Below are 22741 nucleotides of genomic sequence, written 5' to 3' on the forward strand. Positions count from 1 at the left end.
TATGTATTACATAGCTAATACAAAAGCTTGCTGTGTCTACCATTCTACTTCGAGAGTAAAATAGTATAAAATGAAGCTATGGTTGGTATTTTGCTTTTATGTATCTTATTTGTCGGTGATCCTCGGTGTGCTGTGATGCCGTACTTACATTTGCCATGGAACAAGGCGGTCGTGCAGCGGCGTATCTACCAAACGAACTGCGTGAAACAGGGGAAGAATAGGCAACGCCATTTAAGCTGAAACCAAGATGAAAGTTGTTGATACGATTTTTTTATGACGCGATAATGAAATACATATCACTTAGTTGTAATATTTATGAGATTGTTAAATCTACTATTTAATCATCATACTGTAATTTTTTAATTTAGGATAATCTACTTACTCTAAGTAATATTATCATTGGGCTACGAATTTAATACATTATTTATAAAATATACACATATTTGAAACATTACAAATAAAATCTCGTACCTAGAGTTACTCTTTCCAAGATTGTTATGTATGATGCTAGAAGTACCAATGTCAATCGAGGTCTTTGCAGGTAAACTGTATCTATTCGTCCTCACATCCTGACGTTCTGTAAAATATCCAATAAACGTGTTATTGAACAACGCTATACATTACAGAAGAAGAAAACGTTACACAAAATTTATTACCTAATAATAAAGTTCAATTATTTTAATCTAAGTTAAGAGATTAATATTAATCCAATAATATAATAAATAAGACTAAATTGTTTTTACTGCTACACAATCATCTTATCTATCAATCAATCTTATCGATCATCTCATTTAGTTTCCGCATTTTAGTTTCTCATCAAAGCGGAGAAGAATTTAAAACGAGCAATTTTATATCCTATCATAAGCTATCCGATGTCAAGGAAATTGGATCGACTCGTTCATAATCAACAGAATGTCGAGTCAGCGAATTCATCATTTAAGGACAGCTTCGAATCGATCAAGGGATTTACATAATAGGGTCATTACATAGGTTGACATTGACCGCGATTTTATACCACAGCGGGTAAGAATTACCGATTTAGGGCACTTGCGGCGAAGGATCAACTACAAGGCGAAACTCGACCTTCGTATCACCATTTTCGTACCTTTAACTTGTAACCAGATCGACAATGGACTCGCAGACTACCTTGTATTTTTATGGAGATACCTTGAGGACGAGACGCTCGTCAAATTTTCAGTTTGTCAGTAAAAAATGGTACTGATATGCGTGAATCGAAGAGGATCGATCTTGAATTTGCTCATGAATGGAAAATGAATAATTTCATAGTTACGATATGTCTTTTATAATTATTACTATATAGAAATACTTTCACAGAAGTAATTCGATAACTTCGTAGAGAAATATTTATTCCTCTATATCTGAATCTATTCTGTATACTAAATTTATAGAAACGATAATTATACATTTATTATTCTCAGATGTATTTCTTAATTAAAATTACGACGAAAGGTCGGATACAGATTTTATGAAGACATAAATTTCTTCTGTATAATGATCAGTTATCTTCTTCCATTTTATTAGATTAATATTTCTCTGCCATAGTTAGAAACTTCTTAGGAATATTTAGAAACTTTCTAAAAATTCAGATTGGCCTGTTTCTAATCATTTTCTATCGTACTTGGAAACTTTCGAAGAATTTCTTTTTAAATTTATCATTTCAACAGATGAATTTCACCGATAAGATGACTGATCAATTAAACAGAAGCAACTGGCGCGCGTTAATGATTTACCAACACGATCAGCGTTTACTCTGCGCTCTAACGAGAATTCCTAGCATAGTGGTTGTTAACGAACGAACCGACAAGTTTACTTCTTCGACGAAGTAATTAGAAACGTAACTGTTTAACGAGCGTTTACACCTCGAAACTTTGTTCTTCCGTCTCCGGATTGAAGTAAAACACCATAAAAATAAGGAAGATTAGAGCGCGGATGTGTACGCGCTTATGGAATTTACAGGAGCATAAACTTGCAAAATGTATGCAATCTGCAAAAGAAATACAGATTATTTAAAGTAAAGCATTCGTTTAATTGATAAAATAAATTCGTATTTAAGTCCCGTTTCTTTACCAACGTCAATAAAAATATTAAACTGCATAAACATCCGCAGTCTAGCGATTACAGTTACGACATAGTAAGACCAAAGTGCTGCGATATTTCCGAATTCATGGAGGTTTTCTTTTCGTCATTTTCCTTCCATTCTTCTATCTTCTCTCCTCCAATTGCATGGGTAATATTTTAATATCTTGGAAACATTTTATAAGAGAAACAAGAAGATTCGTTCGATGTAAAATTCTATGAATAAGTTAAATAAAAATTATGCGTACGCAACAATTACGTTATCGTTTTCTAAATGAAACATTGGATACGACGAAATTTTAAAGATTCGAGGAAGTTTAAGGAAGAACAAGGTACGTACCGTCGTCAAAGAATCCTTGAAAAACGACAAATTTATTGTTCTGTGGAATAATCTTCGAGAGACCGTAGTATTTGTCTAGAAAGGCTAAGAACTTCTCCGAAGGTCTATCGATCGCCAATTTCACGGGCCTAATATTCTCTTCCTGAAAAGTAAAAACCGCAAGAAGCATTATTACTGTGAAAATATATAGAAAACAAATACACAGAAATACGTACAAATAGTTGGCGTTTCAAATAATTTGATATTTCATTGATCCTTTACATTACAATTCCTATTTTATATTCCGTAAAGAGAGCTTTCAATAAACGAACGCAGCGAATAATGTAAACGAGTTCAGTCACCTTTCGGGTTACCTGCAACCGTAAAACCCACGCATAATGACCTTTTGTCACGCTCCTCTTTAAGACCGTCCGCTAATTTGCCACAGTAGCCCGTACGGTGTTGTTTCTTATCGGGAACAAGTCACGAAATTAGCTGTCGTAAGCGTGCGAGTATTTTCTCTTGATATTTAACGACGGTTTTAATCTCTTTGCGCGTTAAAAAATCGAAGATCTAATCTGGCGTTCTCAACTTCGTGACCGATAGTTATTCCGATTAATATTATTCGATATATTTCGTTATATTTTCTATTCTCTACAGTATGTAAGAAATTATTCGGCGTAACGAAAGAAGGAAACGAATAAAGACGAACGCCGTGAAATACAGGGAAAATTAAAAGTTTACGGTATCGTAAACAAAAAGATAAATAAACTATCTTTCTGTTTGTTTCCTTAACTCTCCCTCTTAATTGGAACAAAATTTCTTTGATATTCGAAGAAATGGTACGCGCGTTTTAGTATACTTGCATGTTTTCGAATATCTACTTATATATATCTGACTATTCTTATATATAGTACTACTTAAGTATAGTACTTAAGTGTTGTACTTAAGTATATTTTTATACATAAGATTAATAAAATTAGTATAGGTATACTTAGTATTAGGTATTATTTATACTAGGTATTAGTATAAGTATACTTAAGTACTATAAGTATATTAAATACTATAAGTATTTAAATATAGTACTTAAGTATATTTTTATATATAACATTAATAAAATTAGTATATAAAAATATACTTAAGTACTATATTTAAGTATTTATAGTATTTAATATACTTACAGTACTTAAGTAGTACTATAGTACTTAGTACTTATATATAAAATTCATAAAATTAGTATATAAAAATATACTTAAGTACTATATTTAAGTACTTGTAGTATTTAATATACTTATAGTACTTAAGTAGTACTATAGTACTTAGTACTTATATATAAAATTCATAAAATTAGTATATAAAAATATACTTAAGTACTATATTTAAGTACTTGTAGTATTTAATATACTTATAGTACTTAAGTAGTACTATAGTACTTAGTACTTATATATAAAATTCATAAAATTAGTATATAAAAATATACTTAAGTACTATATTTAAGTACTCATAGTATTTAATATACTTATAGCACTTATATACTTATAGTACTTAAGTATACTTATGCACACTATGCAATCTTACAGTCTCTAATAACAATGCAGTAAGTACCGAAGAATGTATTTAAACTGACATCGAAGGAACGTGTCAGACTATAAGGAAATAAGTGCAGTTTACAAAGATGGCATGAGAATATAACGTTCGACAATGGACAGTTACACGTACAGTTAGGTTGAGAAACGGTGATTAGAGAATTGCACGCGAGCCACGATTTCGTCGGTGAACTTGGGATTCGAGCGCCGGTCGTTCCACAAGAAACCAAAGAAAATTACTATCGATCTGAGGAAACAGGTTGCAGGAACTTTGAAAGAAGGATAGGAAAATGAGGCCAGTCGTTACTCCGTTTAAGGACTGGCTTTGTGTTCGGTCGTCTTACGTTCCGCTCTGTGTGCTGTTTCAACTGCACGAAAAAATAAGAAATCCTTCATTTAGATCGCTGCAGTGTAACGGTACACGTATAGTAACACGTTGCTTCTTACATCGACTTGGCGCTTCTCGCGTCGTTTCTCTTATTCCTAATTATCGCGCGAAACAAATTAATTTGTCGGAAATTCATTAAATAATTTCACCGTGCGCGTAACACGATTTTTCCTTGTAAATATTCGATCGACAAGAAGATAACATTCCTATTACACACCGCAACTAATTTGGAATGTATAATGAGATCGATGAAACAAATACGTGTAAGAGATCGAAGTTCGTTAGTATATTCGTATTTAATTCTGTGAAGATCGGAGATCTGAAAATGCCATCGAAAATGTATCTAACAACGAACGACACGGTAACTTTCATCTGCGTTACGACATCGATCTTTGTGTAAAAACGAATGGGTATCGGATCATTCCTGTTAGAATTACGCAATTAGCAGGAACAAAGATAAACAAGTACTAAGGGATTTCCTTTTCTTTTCGTCCTTTCTTTCTTATTTCCTCCTCTTGCTTTGTCTTTTTCCTTTCATCTCTACCGTTCCTTCCTTTCCTTTCTTCTTTCCACCTTTCAGCTTTTCTTTCTTCTTTCACTCTCTCGTCATCCTACTCTAACCAACCTGTGAACACTTTCCCTCTCGTTCTGTCATTCCTCTGTTTTTATATATCCTTGCAACCTATGCAGGGTGAAAGATTACATAAATTTTTCAATTTCAACAAGAGAGAATCTAAATTGAAATTATAAGAAGACTTCTGAGATTACCTATATTGATCTACTATTCATTAATTGCTATTAATTCCATGATAAATTAATTTAAGCTATATATAATTAATTTAACGCTTAAATCAATTCGCGATGGCACTAATAATTATCGCTATTGACTCCATTAATTAATTCTAATCTATATTTTCATACGGCAACGTGGACGAGAACTCAATTATCGTCAATTATAGCTTTAATCGAATTCGTATGTATGGTCGGTATCCGTTTACGTGTGCGTTTAATTAATATATCGTATCATATATACGTTTAATGTCTATTCGGCGTAGAAAGAGCCGAAATATTTGATTTTCTTTGAAATAAGCTATCTGCCAGACTATCGCGATGGTATCGTCTCAGACGTCGGGAATGTCTGTTATCGAAGGTGGGAAGAGAACGGAAGTCTGGTAGTTGTAACTTGTAAGTATCCGAGCGTATCTTTAACCCTTTCTTTACGACGTACATAGCTGCGAGTACGACTGCTGTGTACGTATTATTGCACCAGCGATTTCGCCGCGAATATTCACTGTGCGTAGAAAAACAGTAACATCGGCGCTTGCAAATCGACGTTTAAAATCCTTCGAAACTTTTGTTACAATTCGTATAATTCTATTATCTTAGAATATGAACAAACACAATGCATATTAAGATAATACAGGAACGTTCGTCGTGTTCGAATTACACGCCGAAGAATCGATCAAGAGCTATACGAATGAACTATCGGTATATACTTCCTACAGTTCAACGACTATTTTTCCTAAATAATAAGAAACAGTACAAGGCAGTACACACGCGCTAAATGCGGATGGTCGTCTTACGTAATTAATATCGGATAAATTATTACTAGACTAGACTACGGGATTTTTATGCGTTCATGAAAGATTGGAAATTCTAAAAATACGCAAGATGCATACTGTACGTGATATAAAGTATGCAAAGCGTGATACTCGTTATATTTACTAGGCAAAATTTCTACGTATGTTCGGTTTTCCTACTGGCGTTCGTAAAATTTGCACAAGCATCCGCAGTCTAATCATTAGCCGAGCGCCGATGATCGACGGTAGCAGGCATGGTTCGTTACGTGGCGACTATAATCGACATTCGTATTCACAGGTTTTCCGACACGGATACCGACTATGGTTGGCGTTACGAGTGGCAGAGTTAAAGAACGAACAGCTTACACGAGTTCGTGTCCTGCGTACGAAATTGCTATCCACCCACACGTAGAGGATGTGAACCGTGTTGGACGGTGTAAACGAGACGTAATTACTTCCCGAGTAAAAGCAGAAAGGCGTCCCAGCGATCTTGATGCAGACCACTTCCATGGAAATCTTACGCAAAATCGTGCCGTTGCTCGTTAAGTCGAACGTTGCGAAACATCGTCGTTTCGCACATGCTCGTGGGCAAATTGAACAGAACGAAGGGGAAAGATCAGCACAAAAGAATCAGCAGCGGTGCACGAAACGGAATTTCCATCTCGCAATGCGAATTAACACCTTTCGCGCGAAGGAAAAATTTACGAAGGTTGCGTTAAGAGATTCTCTCCTTATTCTCTTCTTATTTTCCACTTTGACGATCTCTTTAGACAGCTACTCGCAAAGTCTAATTCGTTGCAGACGCCGTATGATTCCACGACTCTAAGACGGAAGAAGGATTTTTTAAGTAACAACGGTCTTGCACGAGATCAAAAGATTACGTCGTTGGACGCAATAAAATTTCAAAATAAACTTGATACGACGCCGGGTTAATACCTTCCGTATTTTTAAAGCAGGAGCAGCTTAAGACGATTACGTTAAAAAATTCTCCCCTTCTCTATCTCCATCGTTAACGATCTCTTTAGACGACTTATAGCTCTGAAATGGAGGAATAATTTTGTAAATAAAGTAGACACGTACGATGATCAACGCAATAAAATTTATGTAAGTCAGACGCTACGTAAATGAACACGTTGCGTGTCTCGAGAAGAGCAAACGTTTAGGATGGTTGCATTAAAACACGTAATTAGAGAAGAATGGAATTTCAGCTGTTCTTGCAACATTGATCTTCCGTTGCGTTTCCCTTGATCAACATATTCGTTGCTTGTATCTTGCGCTTGAATTGGCATTGGTATGGGCTTTGCTTTTACCTACATCTTGATAAATGTGACGGTGTTAATTTAGATGCGGAATATCGATAAAAAGCGAAGGGGATTTGGAAAGAAAAGTTGTATAATAAATTCACGTGCAACGTGTTAGATATTAATACAGCGAGGAGTCAATAGCATAATAGGAGGAATTTACCAAATGAACATTTTATTTATAAAAGTGTGTTATTAATGCAGAACGTGTTAAGTAGCGAGTTTCTCTTTTTCTATTTGTAAAAAAATGCATACTCTTTGCGATTGAAATTTCGAACAGAGAAGGGGAAAAGTACGGTTCGTATGTCAACAGCAGGTTCTATAAAATGTCGTGAACCGAAGCTAATAAGCTTTAATTACGGAAAAGTACCGCACACCGCAAAAGTACTGCACAGTTGGCAATCTGGTATTAGTCGAGTACTGTGCACAGGAACAGGAGGCGAGTTCACAAGCCAACAGCACTTGCTGTGATTCTGACAGAAGTGCAGCGACCATAACAGAGAGGAGGAAAAAATCTGGTATACCAAACACGAACGCCAATTCTTCGTTCCATTCTACTCTTGTTGCCCACATAAATTCATTAACATTATCACAAATTCCATGTTGCATATGTTGCGAACGCTGTTTTGATAATAAGTAAACAAACGAGGTAACAAAAATGCTATATAAAATCTTGAATCTACATAATAATTATTAAATAGGTATAAATAAAGCGTGAAATTCTCTCTCTTTTTTATTTTCGCTATTTATCAGCGTTTTATAAGTTAGCTATTTATAATATGAATAGCAAAAACCGAAAAATGTTTATTTCTCTGATGACAATAGTCGTCAACATATGCACCTAGGCTATAATTTTTATCACACATGCTATTCAATATATTAACTCAAGGTATTTAAATTATTTGTATCATTAATTATATCTTTGTTTCGTAAATAACATAAAATATAACGAATTTCTGTTTTTGATTGCTATTATTAAAATTACTATCTGACTTTCAAATTTGCATTCCACGCGAGCTTCTTGCCAGTTAAAAACATCCGTTCTAAAGTCGTTGATTCAATATATAATTTCATAATATTTCCATTCAAAGTATTAAATTAGTTTCGTCGTCGATTATATTTTTAGAATTATTTTTTTAGAAACGCTACCTGAGCTTCAACTTTCCATTCCACACGGGTCTCCTGTCGACTGTGACCACTGATTCAACGAGCGATTCTATAAATTTATGCAAATTTCCATTCAAAGTACCAAATTGTTTTAAAAGTGCAACAGACGCGTACAACGTGCAAAAATACGCAAAATACCGTACCCTTCACGATATCTAATAGACGAGACAAATCTCTACGTTTCAATTTTCTAGTCCCGTTTCCATAAAAATAGGAATTTCACAAGTAATCCAAAGCGTCTCGAACAAATCTTTTTTTCCCTATCGACGTCGAATCTTCTCGCAGTTCCTTCGAAAATACCATACGAGCTTTCTTCGTATTCGTCCTTCGTATCCTTTCGTCGTATTCCAGCGGAGTCTTCTGCCAACTAAAGCCACTAATTTCATACGCAATTCCACAAACTGTAAACTATATCCTACAAACTATTATCTAGCGAATGAAACAGATTTTGTGTCTAGACCGTAGCTTCTCACTTGTGTTCGTACAAATATAAATTTCATAAACAATTCAAAGCGTTTACGAACAAAATTCTTCTTATTTAATCGACGTAAAGCTTCGAGCATATCCGAAACTATTATCTAGCGAATAAAACAGATTTTGTGTCTAGACCGTAGCTTCTCACTTGTGTTCGTACAAATATAAATTTCATAAACAATTCAAAGCGTTTACGAACAAAATTCTTCTTATTTAATCGACGTAAAGCTTCGAGCATATCCGAAACTATTATCTAGCGAATAAAACAGATTTTGTGTCTAGATCGTAGCTTCTCACTTATGTTCGTACAAATATAAATTTCATAAACAATTCAAAGGGTTTACGAACAAAACTCTTCTTATTTAATCGACGTAAAGCTTCGAGCATATCCGAAACTATTATCTAGCGAATGAAACAGATTTTGTGTCTAGATCGTAGCTTCTCACTTGTGTTCGTACAAATATAAATTTCATAAACAATTCAAAGCGTTTACGAACAAAACTCTTCTTATTTAATCGACGTAAAGCTTCGAGCATATCCGTCTCCGCAGCTAATAATCTCACGGTTGATGCGACGTTAGACCTATGTATAAATAAAGAAGAACTTTTTCACTACCAATATCGGATCCTTTCGCGTTTCCTTCGAGGAAGCTACCTGAGCTTTAAATTTCCACTGCACGCGAGTCTTCCGCCAAACTAAAATCATTCATACGAAATGTCATTAATTTAACGATTGAATAATCCACTTACGGAGAGCATGTGCTGGTAGAGAATATTTCCAAGGCCCATGCGTTGCCGCGACTCGTGAACGTAGAAATCCAAAACGCATCTTGGCTTCAGCTGATAATGAGCGCCAGTCTCGTCGAACATGAAGAGGTTCTTCGATCCGGTCTTCAACAATCCCACCACGCTGCCCAGTCCGCTGCAAAATCGAAGGAACGTTGTACGTAATATTACTCGATGATGATTCACGGCTGCGGTCCGTTCGAGGTTCGCGTTCCTAGACGTAGATAGAGCGAAACAAAACACGGGGATCAGTGACTCGAGGAAGTTCGTAACGGAGCTAAGAATTGGACCATCGTATTCGTCACTGTGCTGTTTTCGGGGAGCTGCTCCCCGGCGAAATTGCTATTTACACCTTACGTCTGTTCGCTGTGCCGCAACTTTGTGCAGAGGAAATAAGTTCGAGTTTAAAAATTACAGTTTATTTTCGAATAGACACGGTGATGTCTCTTACTGTGGTGTATGTTAGACTGTTGCTTCAAATTGCAATTTATTATAAATTACAAATGAATTGTAGATAATAAGTATAATTAATAAATTAATTTTCTTAAACGAATATATTTATAGATAAGTGAATCGGAATTTATCTTTAAACTGAAATGACGATGTTTACTACTACGAAGTACATCGGATTCTTGCTTTAGATTACGGATAATTAGGAATTAAAACTGAATCCGTTTCTCCAAATATGTAGGTATTTTCATAAATGAACAGATTACAGTTTTCCCTCGAATAGAGTTGGCGAGTATTTTAGATTTTCGTCTGGAATGTTCCCTATAAGTTACAGACGAATTATACGTTATAAATATAATTAATAAATTCATTTCTATAAATTAAAAGTTACACAGACGCGTGCGAAACTAATGGTAGCTAACCATATCGACGGAGGAAAACTCTCTACAACTGTTCGAAAATTCTTGCACGCAATAATCATCGAGTGTTTCGCAACGATATAATACAAGGAACTATAATTTACGATTTCAAATTTTTTTCACATCAACGTAACGAGCACAGACTTTCTCACGCTACCTGGTTTCCTCGTCTATTAACGATATCCATGATCCACCATTGTTATAATGAATCGTGTAACCCAATCCAGGTCGATCGTATCTCGGTTAAACTGGCTTCGTCATGAAGATGGGAATTTCATAGTACTTTCGGTATTTTCGGTAATTAATTGACGCTGTATATCGCGGTACGACAGCGTGAAAAGTAATTTAAAAGCTTCAGTTATTGTCTCACAGGCCACGGTAGCAAGAAGAAGTTTTCTCCGCGATTATGATAAGAAGAAACAGAATATGAAACGCTTTACACTGTATGCTGTATATACACTGCCGTATATACACTGTACGCTGTTCGCAAGTCGAGGATCGTTCGCAGTTTTCACTGTTATTCGACTACTTTCAATTTTACGTAGCATTATGCATAGGTAGTTTGTTTCGGTCTCGAATTCGAGTAAAAAATTGCATACAAAATGCTTTAAAACATGTAGATTATACGTTGTTGTAATAACGCATCGAGATATACAAAAAAAAAAACTGATATGAATAACATATGTGGCGATTATTCAGAAACTTTTACAATTTTTTAAATAGAATTTCGCATAAATCAAAGAGATTACAAAACAAAATGAACGAATCAATAACAAGTGGAGGCGTCGGTTGACGGGACAACTTTGGCAAATCCTCGCAAAACTACCAAGAAATTATTCCTAAATAATGTCGTACGTACGCTGAAAATTCGCCAAAATTCTATACAAAATAACAATGAGATTCAATGTAATATCTGATAAGAGTTTAACGAATTAATGAAAATGTTACTCCAAACACAAGGAAAAAATACACGCATATGACACATTACTACGCTATTGACAATCGTTTAACCAGTTAATTACGTTCGTCGTGTATACTCATCGTGTAAAGTAAAAAATTACTATTTACTATAAAAACTCAAAGCTTTAGTAAAGAGTAATATAAATGACATTTAGCGGTATGTTTACTTTCAGTAAAACCATTATGTGTTTTATAAAAAAAAGTGTTCGATTATTTAATTATTCTTCTTGGTATATCGATCATTGTCATATGTTTTTAATAAACATTGCATCGGCTATTCCTAAACTGTCTTCTGTACATTGCTTTATTACTTTCTGGCAATTTTTCGGTATTTAACAACGACACATTTCTTCAACGATGAATTGTTAATCTTTTACCAAATAAAAATCTAATCCTTCCTCTTCATTTTGCTTCACTCTCTTCGCTAAAATGTATAATACGAGCAATTACCCTGCGGTCGACGTGTATACTCGTCATCGCTTGATTTTACCTGCTCACCTCGCCAAGGATTTTTGAAAGTAAACTCCACAGTTAACAGGTTAACTGGTTAACAGGAGCGAAGAGTCGAATTATCCTCGATTTAAGTACGAACAATAGCTTTTGAATGGCGATATACAGCGGTTGGATTCTGCGAGGATGGGGAAGCTGAATTCCTCTAGGGGAGGAGACACCAGACATATCGATCGGCCAACCATTTTGCACGCTACGAAACCCCTTATCCTGGTAAATACAGCTTCCTTTTCGTCCTCTGCTTTAGGTTCAGATTGCGCTTTCCAAGAGGGTCTTCGTCCTTTGTCCAAGTTTTTACGAAAGCAATCGGATCGAGTAGTTTTCGAAGTGGTATCTCTTCATCTGGCAGCGATGATTGCGCTTTCCTTTTTAGAAAATTCGGTTTTTTTTTACCTACATTGACGTACCTACATTCGTTGATTTGACAAAAATTGACATTTTTACCTACATTCGTCCTTTCGTTCAAACGCATCGTTGCGAGAAACTATCGGATTGGAAGAAACAAAGAAATTATGGTTGTCCATGGATGAGCGTTTAGCGAACAAACCAAACTTCGATAGAATTGTTGATGGCAGAGGATTGAAATTCCTCAACGTAATAGCAATAGGAATTTCAAAGTGAGCGAAGACTGCAGCTTTTAGAAATTTCGTCTTTTCCATTCGAGGGAAATACAAGCTGATATCGAGGAGCATTTAAAAGAACTGTAATTTTTATACTTTTAATCGATGAGATAAAATCGACTGAAAATAATAGATAGGAGAAACAGGGTTAAAGAAGGTTTAAAGAACTTACTTGTTAGCTTCATTGTCAACTAATAAATAAACAACATGGTCGGTATCTCGAAGTTTTACAGCGCTGGTTATTGACTTGTTCAGACCTTGGGCTCTGGCAGAAGCCTCGCCCATGTCGTCGAGAACTCTGCTTAACTGCCTCTGGCATTCGCTGAAAAAAGAAATAATTACATTTTTTTATTAATTTACGACATGAATTTATTTTCAAAAATCGATGTATGCGACCACTTCCGCTTAAGTGTATTTTCCCCAAGATTTTACCCATCGGACCGTAACAACTACACCGTGGATTCCCGTGCATTTATAATATAATAACACGTAATTAATATTTTATGATATAACAACGTCTAAAAAAGACATAACAAAAATATACGTAAATAATATTTTATAATATTTAATATTTTAATATTTTAATATAATAATATTATAATATAATATAATTTTATAATATAATATTTATTTTAATATAATATTATATAATATTATAATATTATAATATTTAATATTTTATAATATTAAATAATATTTTATTAATATTTTATAATATAACAACGTCTAAAAAAGACATAACAAAAATATACGGAATATTCATTCTGGCAGAATCACCCAATAGAATTTCGAATAATTAATGTTTCGAACGATCTGCACTGGAACGCGCTTTTGAAAATAAATAGATACACAAAAATATGTAAAATCTCTGTCAAAGTGCTGTCTCTTTAGTCGTTTTGATAGACAAAATTATCTGCATAAGAATCTGCAAACTAGTAACGATAAACTCGCACGTATGCGTAACGCTCGACAAGATAGACCGACTAAAGTATTTTCGAAGGAAAAGGGACAGTTTGTTGATAATTCGGCCTGGATTTATACACTATTTATATATTATTTTAATTATATTATTAATTATATTATTTTAATTATATTAATTTATATATTACATATTCATTTGCACGTTATCGTAAATTGGAAGGCGTGGTTTACAACTTAAATAGCACGAAACAACCGTTCTACTTTCTTCGCGGTTCTCTTCTCTTTCGTCTCTTTTCTCGCTTCATTTCGTTACGTCTGGTCAAAGAATTTCGTTCTTTTTTCCTTTCGCTATATGATTCCATTAAATTTACCAAGAGCTACGAATCGAACGATTTGAAGCGTATTAGAGAGTTCAAATGTAACTTAGATTTCAACTTTAACTCGGATTGTAATTTGGACATTGCCACGAAATTGAATAATATTAAATTTGATATTGGCGTACAATAAATTCTCGTTCTTATCACGAATGATAAACGAACGTTGTTGTATTCGACGAGTTCCGATTCGTAGAATCGCAAAATTAGTTTATTCCTAGAAATGCATTAAGTCTGGCTTGCAGGAAATTGGATCGTTGCTAAGCACCAGAGATAATACAATTTCCATCTTTCATTCCACTTACGATTGACCTTTAGACTTGACCAGAGAAAGTAGATTATTTATCGATAAGAGACAATTTTGCAGTACACGTTGTTAGAAGATTCTCGATATTATCCTTTCTTTCCTTCTTTAAACAACGACGCTTACTCTATTAGCAAATAATGAATCGTATCCAAATTTTACGTCGACGATATCTCTTTCCTGGTATCGCGAAATATAATCAACGATATAAATTGTTTTGTATAAATCAGCCAACGTGGACAATTTTTCAAAACGTTTGAAATAAATCTAATTATTCTCACGTACTTCTCCAACCACGCTGGGTTCAATTTATTCGGCTCAACTTTAAAATAGATTAGTACGCGATTATTTTATTCAATTACAAATTACTATGGAAGATGGTAATCCAATTAGCTTTACCAATTGGTAACTGCAGTCAAGTATTCGATCTGTTGTAATTGCCAATTTGATAGATTAAACAATTTAACCCTATTACCAACTTTCCTTCTCAAATTATCCGTCGATTTTTATTAGCTTTCGATGGCCGAGCGGTGAAAATATTATTAACGACTAAATGAAAATATTACTAATGACTAAACTAATGTAATAAATCTGCGTGTTAAAGTAGCGAGCTACTTTTATCCCAACGATAATTCCATCCCACGCTTCACGTTCGTTACTTTATAAAGCATTTTTACGCGATTCGCGATCACGCGTATTGTTGGTTCGTTTGGCCAGGCGATTATAAAACACAGCAAGTCCATTCAACGTGTTTTCTTTGGTCCTTTTCACGGTAGCTCGTAAATCGATTACACAATGTGATTATACGTCGCCGCTCCGAAATTAGCGTCTGAGTCAGCAAGACTCGGCCGTGCGGTTTGTCTTCTGGTTCCGCGCGCCTGTCCAGGAAACTGAAAACGCGTGCAACCGATAGCACACGTTCCACCTGTCGATCGAAGTAAATAAAGGACACTCTAAAATGGCAACAGCATCTGTCCATGACACGGTCTTACGCGTACACCTTTAGCTTCTCCTCGTAGCACGCTTATTATAAACCGTTTCAAGTCGTGAAATTTATCGTTATACCGTATATTCACGTACCATAAGTTAATTCGTTATAAGATACGACCCAATTGCGGCACTGGCGTCGCGCCAATGTGATATTATTTTGCGATGCAAATGTAGATCGATTATCCTGACTGCGCTATGTAGAGACATTAAATACAACGACGATGGATGATTGCGAGAGGCACGTGATCGCTGCGATCAGCTGCGAGTCTGCCACGCGCCTCATAAGGACGACAGAAGCAACGACTTTGGACCAAATTAATTAAATTAAGCGTCGATGATCGATCGCGTTAGCCCGTACGAGGGCTTGCCAATACCAAACTTTTCGTCCGATAATTTCTTTCTTTCTAGCAGTCCTTCGATTTGTACGCTTCAACCTCTCTTCAGATTCGATTAAGAAAAACACGTTTAACGACGTAAGAAAATTAGTAACGCGAAAGCGTAAACGATTTTGTAATTTCAACCGTTTGAGTCGCAAGCAGCGCGATCGCGCTGTTTAGATTTTGTGTCGAAAAGTCTCGGTACGTTTGAACGCTACGGACGACTGACGCTATTTTGTATTTCATCGTTGTCTCCTCGATAATTTTTATTGAACTTGAAATATCTATAAACTAATAGTACGCATATATAATAATATAGATGTATTTTATAAAAATAACAAATATGACGAGCCTGTTTCTCTTCGCAACCGATTAAGAGGAGTGCTATCGCGCTGTTCGGGATTTTTCGACCCTGTTTTTTCAAAGAGCCCTGAGACTCGAACGATTAAACATCGTCTCTTGCTTATCTTTTACCTTTGCGTGTTGGATTCTAGAGCCTAGAAGGTTGAACTATACTCTCAAAATAATAAGCACCTTGTGGATGATTTCTTAGATCGTGTTGGTCACGCAAAGGATCAAAGGACCGAGAAGACGAATTTGTACACGTTGGTATAAATATAAAAAGACTTCTTAACTTCATTATCAACGAATTTTAATAATTATAATCTGTCCTTTTGTTTGTTCCTCTGCGGGCATACAAAGCCGCGATATTTTATTTCGCAATCGTTGAAATAGAAGCTTCTAGAACAAATATTCTCGAACGGATGTGCTCGAAAAGACATTAAAGTCGACACCACGCTGATGCTTGTGTATGCATATGAAGAGACAAAAAATCCATTAAAACATTTGGTATTCCAGCTGAGCGCTAGACCTGAAATATATTTTCCCATTATCACGTGGGAATCTCGCAAAGAACGCAAACAATCTCAACTGACCATGAATACTTATCTGCAAATCTGTTCGCGTGCTATTAAAAATCGTGTCTCGTTATGTAAAGTAGCGATGAGCAAATACAAAATTATTCTTCCCGTATTGTCTCGTAGTAAACGAGTGGCAAGAAACCCATTAAAATACGTTCTGACAGAAGAAACTAAATTCCGGCTATCGGAATAACGTTAAATCCAGAATGGTAATCTTGAAACACTTATCAGGAATGCTGAAATACGTAGTGGAGCGTATTAAGAATGTCGTTGAGGTTTTATCAGCAATATTTCATCGAGGCACGAGACCAGCTTGCATTAACTTTTACTCGGAATCTCGCCGAGGAACGTCATCGAGAACCAGTAAAACGTGAAGCATGCGAAGCAATTGGTTAAAAAGGAAAAAAGGAAGAAACATATAAAAGAGAAATAGGAGTAGCTGAACCATAAAGTTTCAACGCTACTTTCACAAGGAAAAAAGAGATCGTTTTCATGAATATGTATCGGATACGTGAATCATTTAATCGATAGGCGCCGTGAAATCGTGGAGCACTCGTTTTCTAAAATTATTATCGAGTGGCCAGAGAAAATTGCTTTCGACTGTTAATTATGTACAGATGCCATTAACTTTGGAAAAAAATAGCGAGGAAAGTTTCCAGTCGAGTTTTGTAAACATAGAATCAACACGAGCGTGAAGATATTGCGGATTAAAAGTTTGGTTCGAGTCTGTTGCGTTTCTTCGGTCGTTTTCCCCAGTTCCATTCTTTTAACGTTGAAACATATTCCGAATTTCAGAGAAATATGAGCAAATTGTTATTATTATCCAGTAATTTCCTTGTTTCGTCTTTACTTCCTTAAAACGTTGGGGACCTTCTTCGATGCTAAAACAAGACCAAGATGGAGATATAAAAGTTCAAAGATCCTAGTAAAGTAAATATTAATAACGATCGTGTTAATAGAGAAAAATATTTGTATTCCTCCAAAGTCAAAGTATTTGAAACTGTATCTTTACTACATTTATGGAACAAAATATTTGCCAATTCTTTAGTATGTTATTTTAATCTATTTTAATATCAATATAGCTTGATCGTTAATGATATCGATCAAATACGTTTCTCAGGTAGGTCTCGATAATTTCCCTCCTGAAACGTTCGGCTACGATTACAAGTGCCTATTACTTTGCTAACACAACACGCTTTGCTACTTTGCTCGAACAATACAGGCGAGATTTAAATTGGCACGATAAAGTGCCGTGCGATGACGAAGTGATTGCTAACCCCATAGCTTAACTACGTGGAACGGAATTGCGTGAGATTTATAGGGAGGAAATCATCGTTTAATCCTTCGTGCTTAATAATCCACTCTCTGTTTCATATTATATGTTATTTTCAATACGATGAATTTTATAGGAAACTTAGTTCTTCGATGAGAAAAGCAGAGAATACACCTGAAATATAAATTTCTATTAAATAATAAGAAGGAAAAATAATTCAAGAATATAGTAAGGAAACTTTTCTTATAGAAATAGGTTATTGCATGTGTATCATTATGTATATCCATACTCTGCAACTTTTACCTTGCGACTTACTCCGTTTTACTTTTCACGATCTACGGAACATGTATTTCATGTTATGTGGGTTAATGTTATGGGCGATCCTCGTTGGGCAAATATTACGTGTAAGTGTAAGTTCGACGAAGGATCAAGGTGATCGAGGAAGTCGATCCTGTCGTTCGTTCTCGTTCGATGAAAGGCGTGGATGTTACTCGCTTTCCTTGAGGATGTGGACCTAAGATAAAACTGATCGAGAATCTTGAGACTATTTGGTTCGTAGGTAGATTTCGAAATTTCCCACGCAGTATATCTTTGTTTGTTGATCGATATAAATATCGATATTGATATTCCTACAACTTTAATTGTATATATCGTAATTATTCAAAGTATTTAAGATTGGAGTCCGCTTTGGAATAATAATTGCCGGAGGTGTGGATATTAAATTTTACTTTAATTAAATACCAATATTGTGCGTATAAACAAATTTAATCTTTCAATTCTTTTGGTTTGAAATAAGAAAGAAATTCTTGTATCGTTGTTATGTGGCGGTGACATGCGATTATAAAGCAACGTTTCAAAAATACAGGAAATATCTACATATCGCTAGAGAAGATTTTGCAGCTTTAAGACATCGATTTCAGTAGCATGCACGAGAAATGGAAATAATTATAAACAATATTCTAGAGACTGTATCGTCTCGCTAAATATAGTTGGCACCGTGTGCACGGAAAAGCTGGTTAAAGCCAACGGAGATCGGGACGTCAACAGCTCGGATTCGAGAAACTTGGCCCAACTCATCTAGGACACGAGACAACGTAGCTAAAGATATTCAAAAATCGAAAGTTCTCCTCTACGGAAGCCTAGATATCGGCAGATGCTATTGAAGCCATTCGTAGCACGAGTGGCCCAGCCTTAGTCACCTAGAACACCTTGACCTTGACCTGGGACATCCACTACTTTAGAAACCCTATTACAGTTATTCAGAAATTGAGGAGCTCATAAATATTTAGAAGGGGAATCTCTGGTTCTAAAGATTCACTTTAAATGAAATTCGACACACGAATAAATGTATATTTAGAATAGAGAATATATATTTATATTTAGAATAAATTTAGAATAGATTTATGACGCAATCGTCATAACTAGAAATAAATAATAATTATAGTCCCAAATAATCAGCTATGAAGCTACGTAATAAGTTTTATCAAAACCAGTTAGATCTGATGGCACGAGATTGGGATTAAGTTTGAATCAAGCTGAGCCTATCCCTGTTGGAGCATAACGAATTCGGCCAAAAGTATCAAGATCAGAGTCGATACTCGGAACAAAAGAATTCCTGTCTTATTTAGGACTTTAGGAGTTCTGATCAAATTTACTTGTTACAGTACAAAGATTGGCATCATGGAGATAACTACAACTTGGATAGATTTAGTCAGACCTATACAAAGTATGACAAGTCCCAACTGAGATATGTAGTAATTCGAGGTCTCAAATAGTTTTAGTAGGTCCCTCGAGTTGGATGGTTTCAAATAAAATTGAATAGCTCGTGCTTTAAATAGCTCTAATCGTGTTTCTCGAATTCTAAAGTTCGAAAGAAGTTCAGGGTTCTTGCTGCATCGAGTGTGTATACATATACTTTTAATAAAATCCTTCCAGCTCCAAGAAATACTAATCTAACTAACCAAATCAGGATTTCTCATATTCCGGATATCTTTGGTAGGAGCTATCGCAATACAGTCGACTCTGATCGGAACTCCAAAGTGCTGGGAGTCTCTGATATCGTTGCTCGCGTTCTAGATGACTGTGACAGAATATTTCGAGTTCTAGGTATACAGGTATATTAGGTAAATCTCTGAGCAGATTTTTTAATCTTTAAGTTAAGTTACTCTTTGAGCCTTAGTCGAAATCTCTTATATCCTAGGTCCAAGAAATCTCTCACATTGTACGTCCAAGTGGAAGCATTTTTATTGTTCTATCCCCAAATCGAAATCTCGTGTATTCTACGTCCGATCGAAGATCAATTGGCGTTTGTTAAAGTCAATGTCACGCGTGATATTTCTGGAGACCACAAGGTGTTCTAAGATGTTAACTTCAGGTCCCATGTTCGCAATACCATCTACTCTAGCGCACTATGGCAGTAATTTTCGTACGAGGAACATTAAAAAGTTAAGATCACGGTAATCTCGGTAATCACTGAACTCAGATCTGATAACTTTGCGATATCACGAATGAGCGGTGATTTAGCATGCAACTAGCATTCGGAGAAAACGGCGACATGTTTTATTTCAGTGGCACTATTTTCTTATATTCTTAGAATGCACGTGATATGGCGAGCAAATAGCATTAGGAAAATATCTTTTTATCGAGATTTCCATCACGATTGTGGAATCAGGGAACAGAGAGAATAACCATGGTGATATTTCATCATACACTTCCGTGAATGTTCCGACTCACCGTTCAAGAATGCAGGCTTGCAAACAGTATTCCAGCGTAAGAAATTCAGTTCTAATGTAACGTTAAACATTTTAACAGTGTGCAAATGCGTTTCGATCAAGCGTGGTAATTCAATATTTAAACGTATTCTATGAACTTTAGAATACGTATTTTGAACAACTACTTTGAAATAATACACGCTGTCCATAGGTAAAAACGCCTGAAAGTAATTTTCATCGAAGTGGATAATATATAGTGGAAACAGAACTTAAAGGACCAGGTGTAATTTGTTTCCTAGCGCATTATTTTCAGCTGCTCGGCAACCCTGTTCCAAACGCCCACGATTCCAAACAATAAAACGAGTACGGACTCGTGGAGACAAAGCGAGTGAAACCAAAGTGTTTTCTGCGTTATATCAACTCTTTTGTGCAGATAGTTTCTTTGATGCATAGCAATCGAGCCAAGCTTTGTAAATATACTTTACGTTCGACGTGTATTAATTTAACCCTCTATAATGTCCTATAACTTGAAACCTATATACGCCTATATGTTTATCTTCTTTTTCATTTCAATTTATTTGCTTAACAATTGCAAAATTCCTGTATTTTAATAACGTGCTATTACATTGGACCTAACTCTTCAGTGGCTAATAAATACAGAAATCAACAGAATAAAAAGTAGAAATTTGATTGAAATTTTCGTTTGAATGAGAAGATAGAAAACAACATTTTTTATTATATTCATCATATTGGATGCTACATACATCGTACGTCCAAACATATTCGTCGGAACGTTTATCTCAGAAACCAACATCACCCAAGCTAACGACGTGTACGATTCCTTTATGTACATCGTCTATAACGTGATTATCCTATAAGTTATCTCAACTGTTCCTTATGCAACGATTTCGTGCAGCTGAAAAGAGCAAGAAATCTAGAAAATTACATGTGTCGCCTATAACGTGATTACCGTACAAGTTTTCTCAAATATTCCTTATGCAATGGTTGCGTGCAAATGAAAAGAGCGAGAGATCTAACCGGTATTCGTCGACTTATTACGTGTGCACTAGTCGGTGGAATATTAGATGTGTTTATTGGTGAAGAAACTTTAGATTTGCAAATGTTAGATCCATTGGAAGCCAATAAAAGGCAGCTGGCCGGTTTCCTCGACCCAATACACGGTAAATGGCTCTTCCCTGCATAAATATGCGCCGATATTATGCATTTTGCTATGATCAAAGTAAAGTAATATATAAAACGTGTGTGATTACCTTATCACTAGCGTAGTGAGTATTCTGTCGCGTTGATTAGTATCACGAGATTCATAGGATAACGTAGAAAGATTCAGAAATTTTCAATGTAACTAAAACGAAAACAAAAAGAAGCAGGAAGAACTACAATGTTATTATAATAAATATATAAATGTAATCTACGTATATATAAAGGACAAACTATGTATGTATGTATGCATGCATGTTCCTCAAAGGCGAGAATATTCTTCGACGCCATAGAAATAATACCTAAAATAATTCTTAAAGCTCATCTTACGTCCGAGCAATTTACTGTGTAGTAGTTTAATAATTTTCAATGATTTTAAGAGAGAATATGTGAAGAATCAAATTTCCTCGCACGATAGTGTGGCTGTTTTCTGGATGATCTTAAAATTTGTTGTCTATAATATTAACTTAAAAAAAAAGAAAACTGGAAATAGATTTGAACAAGTAAGGATTTAAAGGGGGGTATAAATATTTAAAAAAATAATTCTATGAAAATTTAACTCATCAAAAGGAGATTGAAAATCCCTAAATTTCTAGGATTCAAAAGATTCACCCCTTCAAAAACCCGAATAACGACGGATACACGCAGCTAATATAATATAAACTATAATTGATCGAATTGCAACATAAGTTGCTTTTGTTCTTATATTCATTAGTACATATGTAATATATTTGTAAAAATAGGACGATTTTGTATTACAACGTACAAACCAAAATATAATTATTATGTTATCATATTTTATTATATATATTATATTTTATTTAAAAACTGGATAAATATATATACAAAAATGTCATATTTTACTATGCGAATTTGTCTATAATAAAATACTATATCTACTACAATATTATTATCAATATGTGGTAATATTTTAATTCATATGATTCTTTTGTTTATTATTGCAAATGTTTATATCATAAACATTCGCAAATCAAAT

General features: G+C 35.0%; 1 protein-coding gene across 4 annotated transcripts in view; it reads right to left on the reverse strand.

Annotated features, from left to right (window-relative positions):
* LOC126916136 (alpha-tubulin N-acetyltransferase-like) overlaps positions 1-22741 on the reverse strand; it is a 30899-nt gene that overhangs the window by 6492 nt on the left and 1666 nt on the right. For 2 of the 4 annotated variants that reach the window (XM_050721575.1, XM_050721596.1), the window contains exons 2-6: positions 12829-12978; positions 9662-9833; positions 2438-2579; positions 472-577; positions 149-197 (exon numbers count right to left, since the gene is read on the reverse strand). In XM_050721575.1, the coding sequence (XP_050577532.1) occupies positions 149-197; positions 472-577; positions 2438-2579; positions 9662-9833; positions 12829-12978 (619 nt within the window). Of the gene's footprint in view, positions 1-148; positions 237-471; positions 578-2437; positions 2580-9661; positions 9834-12828; positions 12979-22741 lie in introns of all 4 variants that reach the window. The other 2 variants (XM_050721566.1, XM_050721585.1) reach the window with 1 other exon arrangement.

The sequence above is a fragment of the Bombus affinis genome, chromosome 1 (genome assembly GCF_024516045.1).
Source record: "Bombus affinis isolate iyBomAffi1 chromosome 1, iyBomAffi1.2, whole genome shotgun sequence".
Taxonomy (NCBI): domain Eukaryota; kingdom Metazoa; phylum Arthropoda; class Insecta; order Hymenoptera; family Apidae; genus Bombus; species Bombus affinis.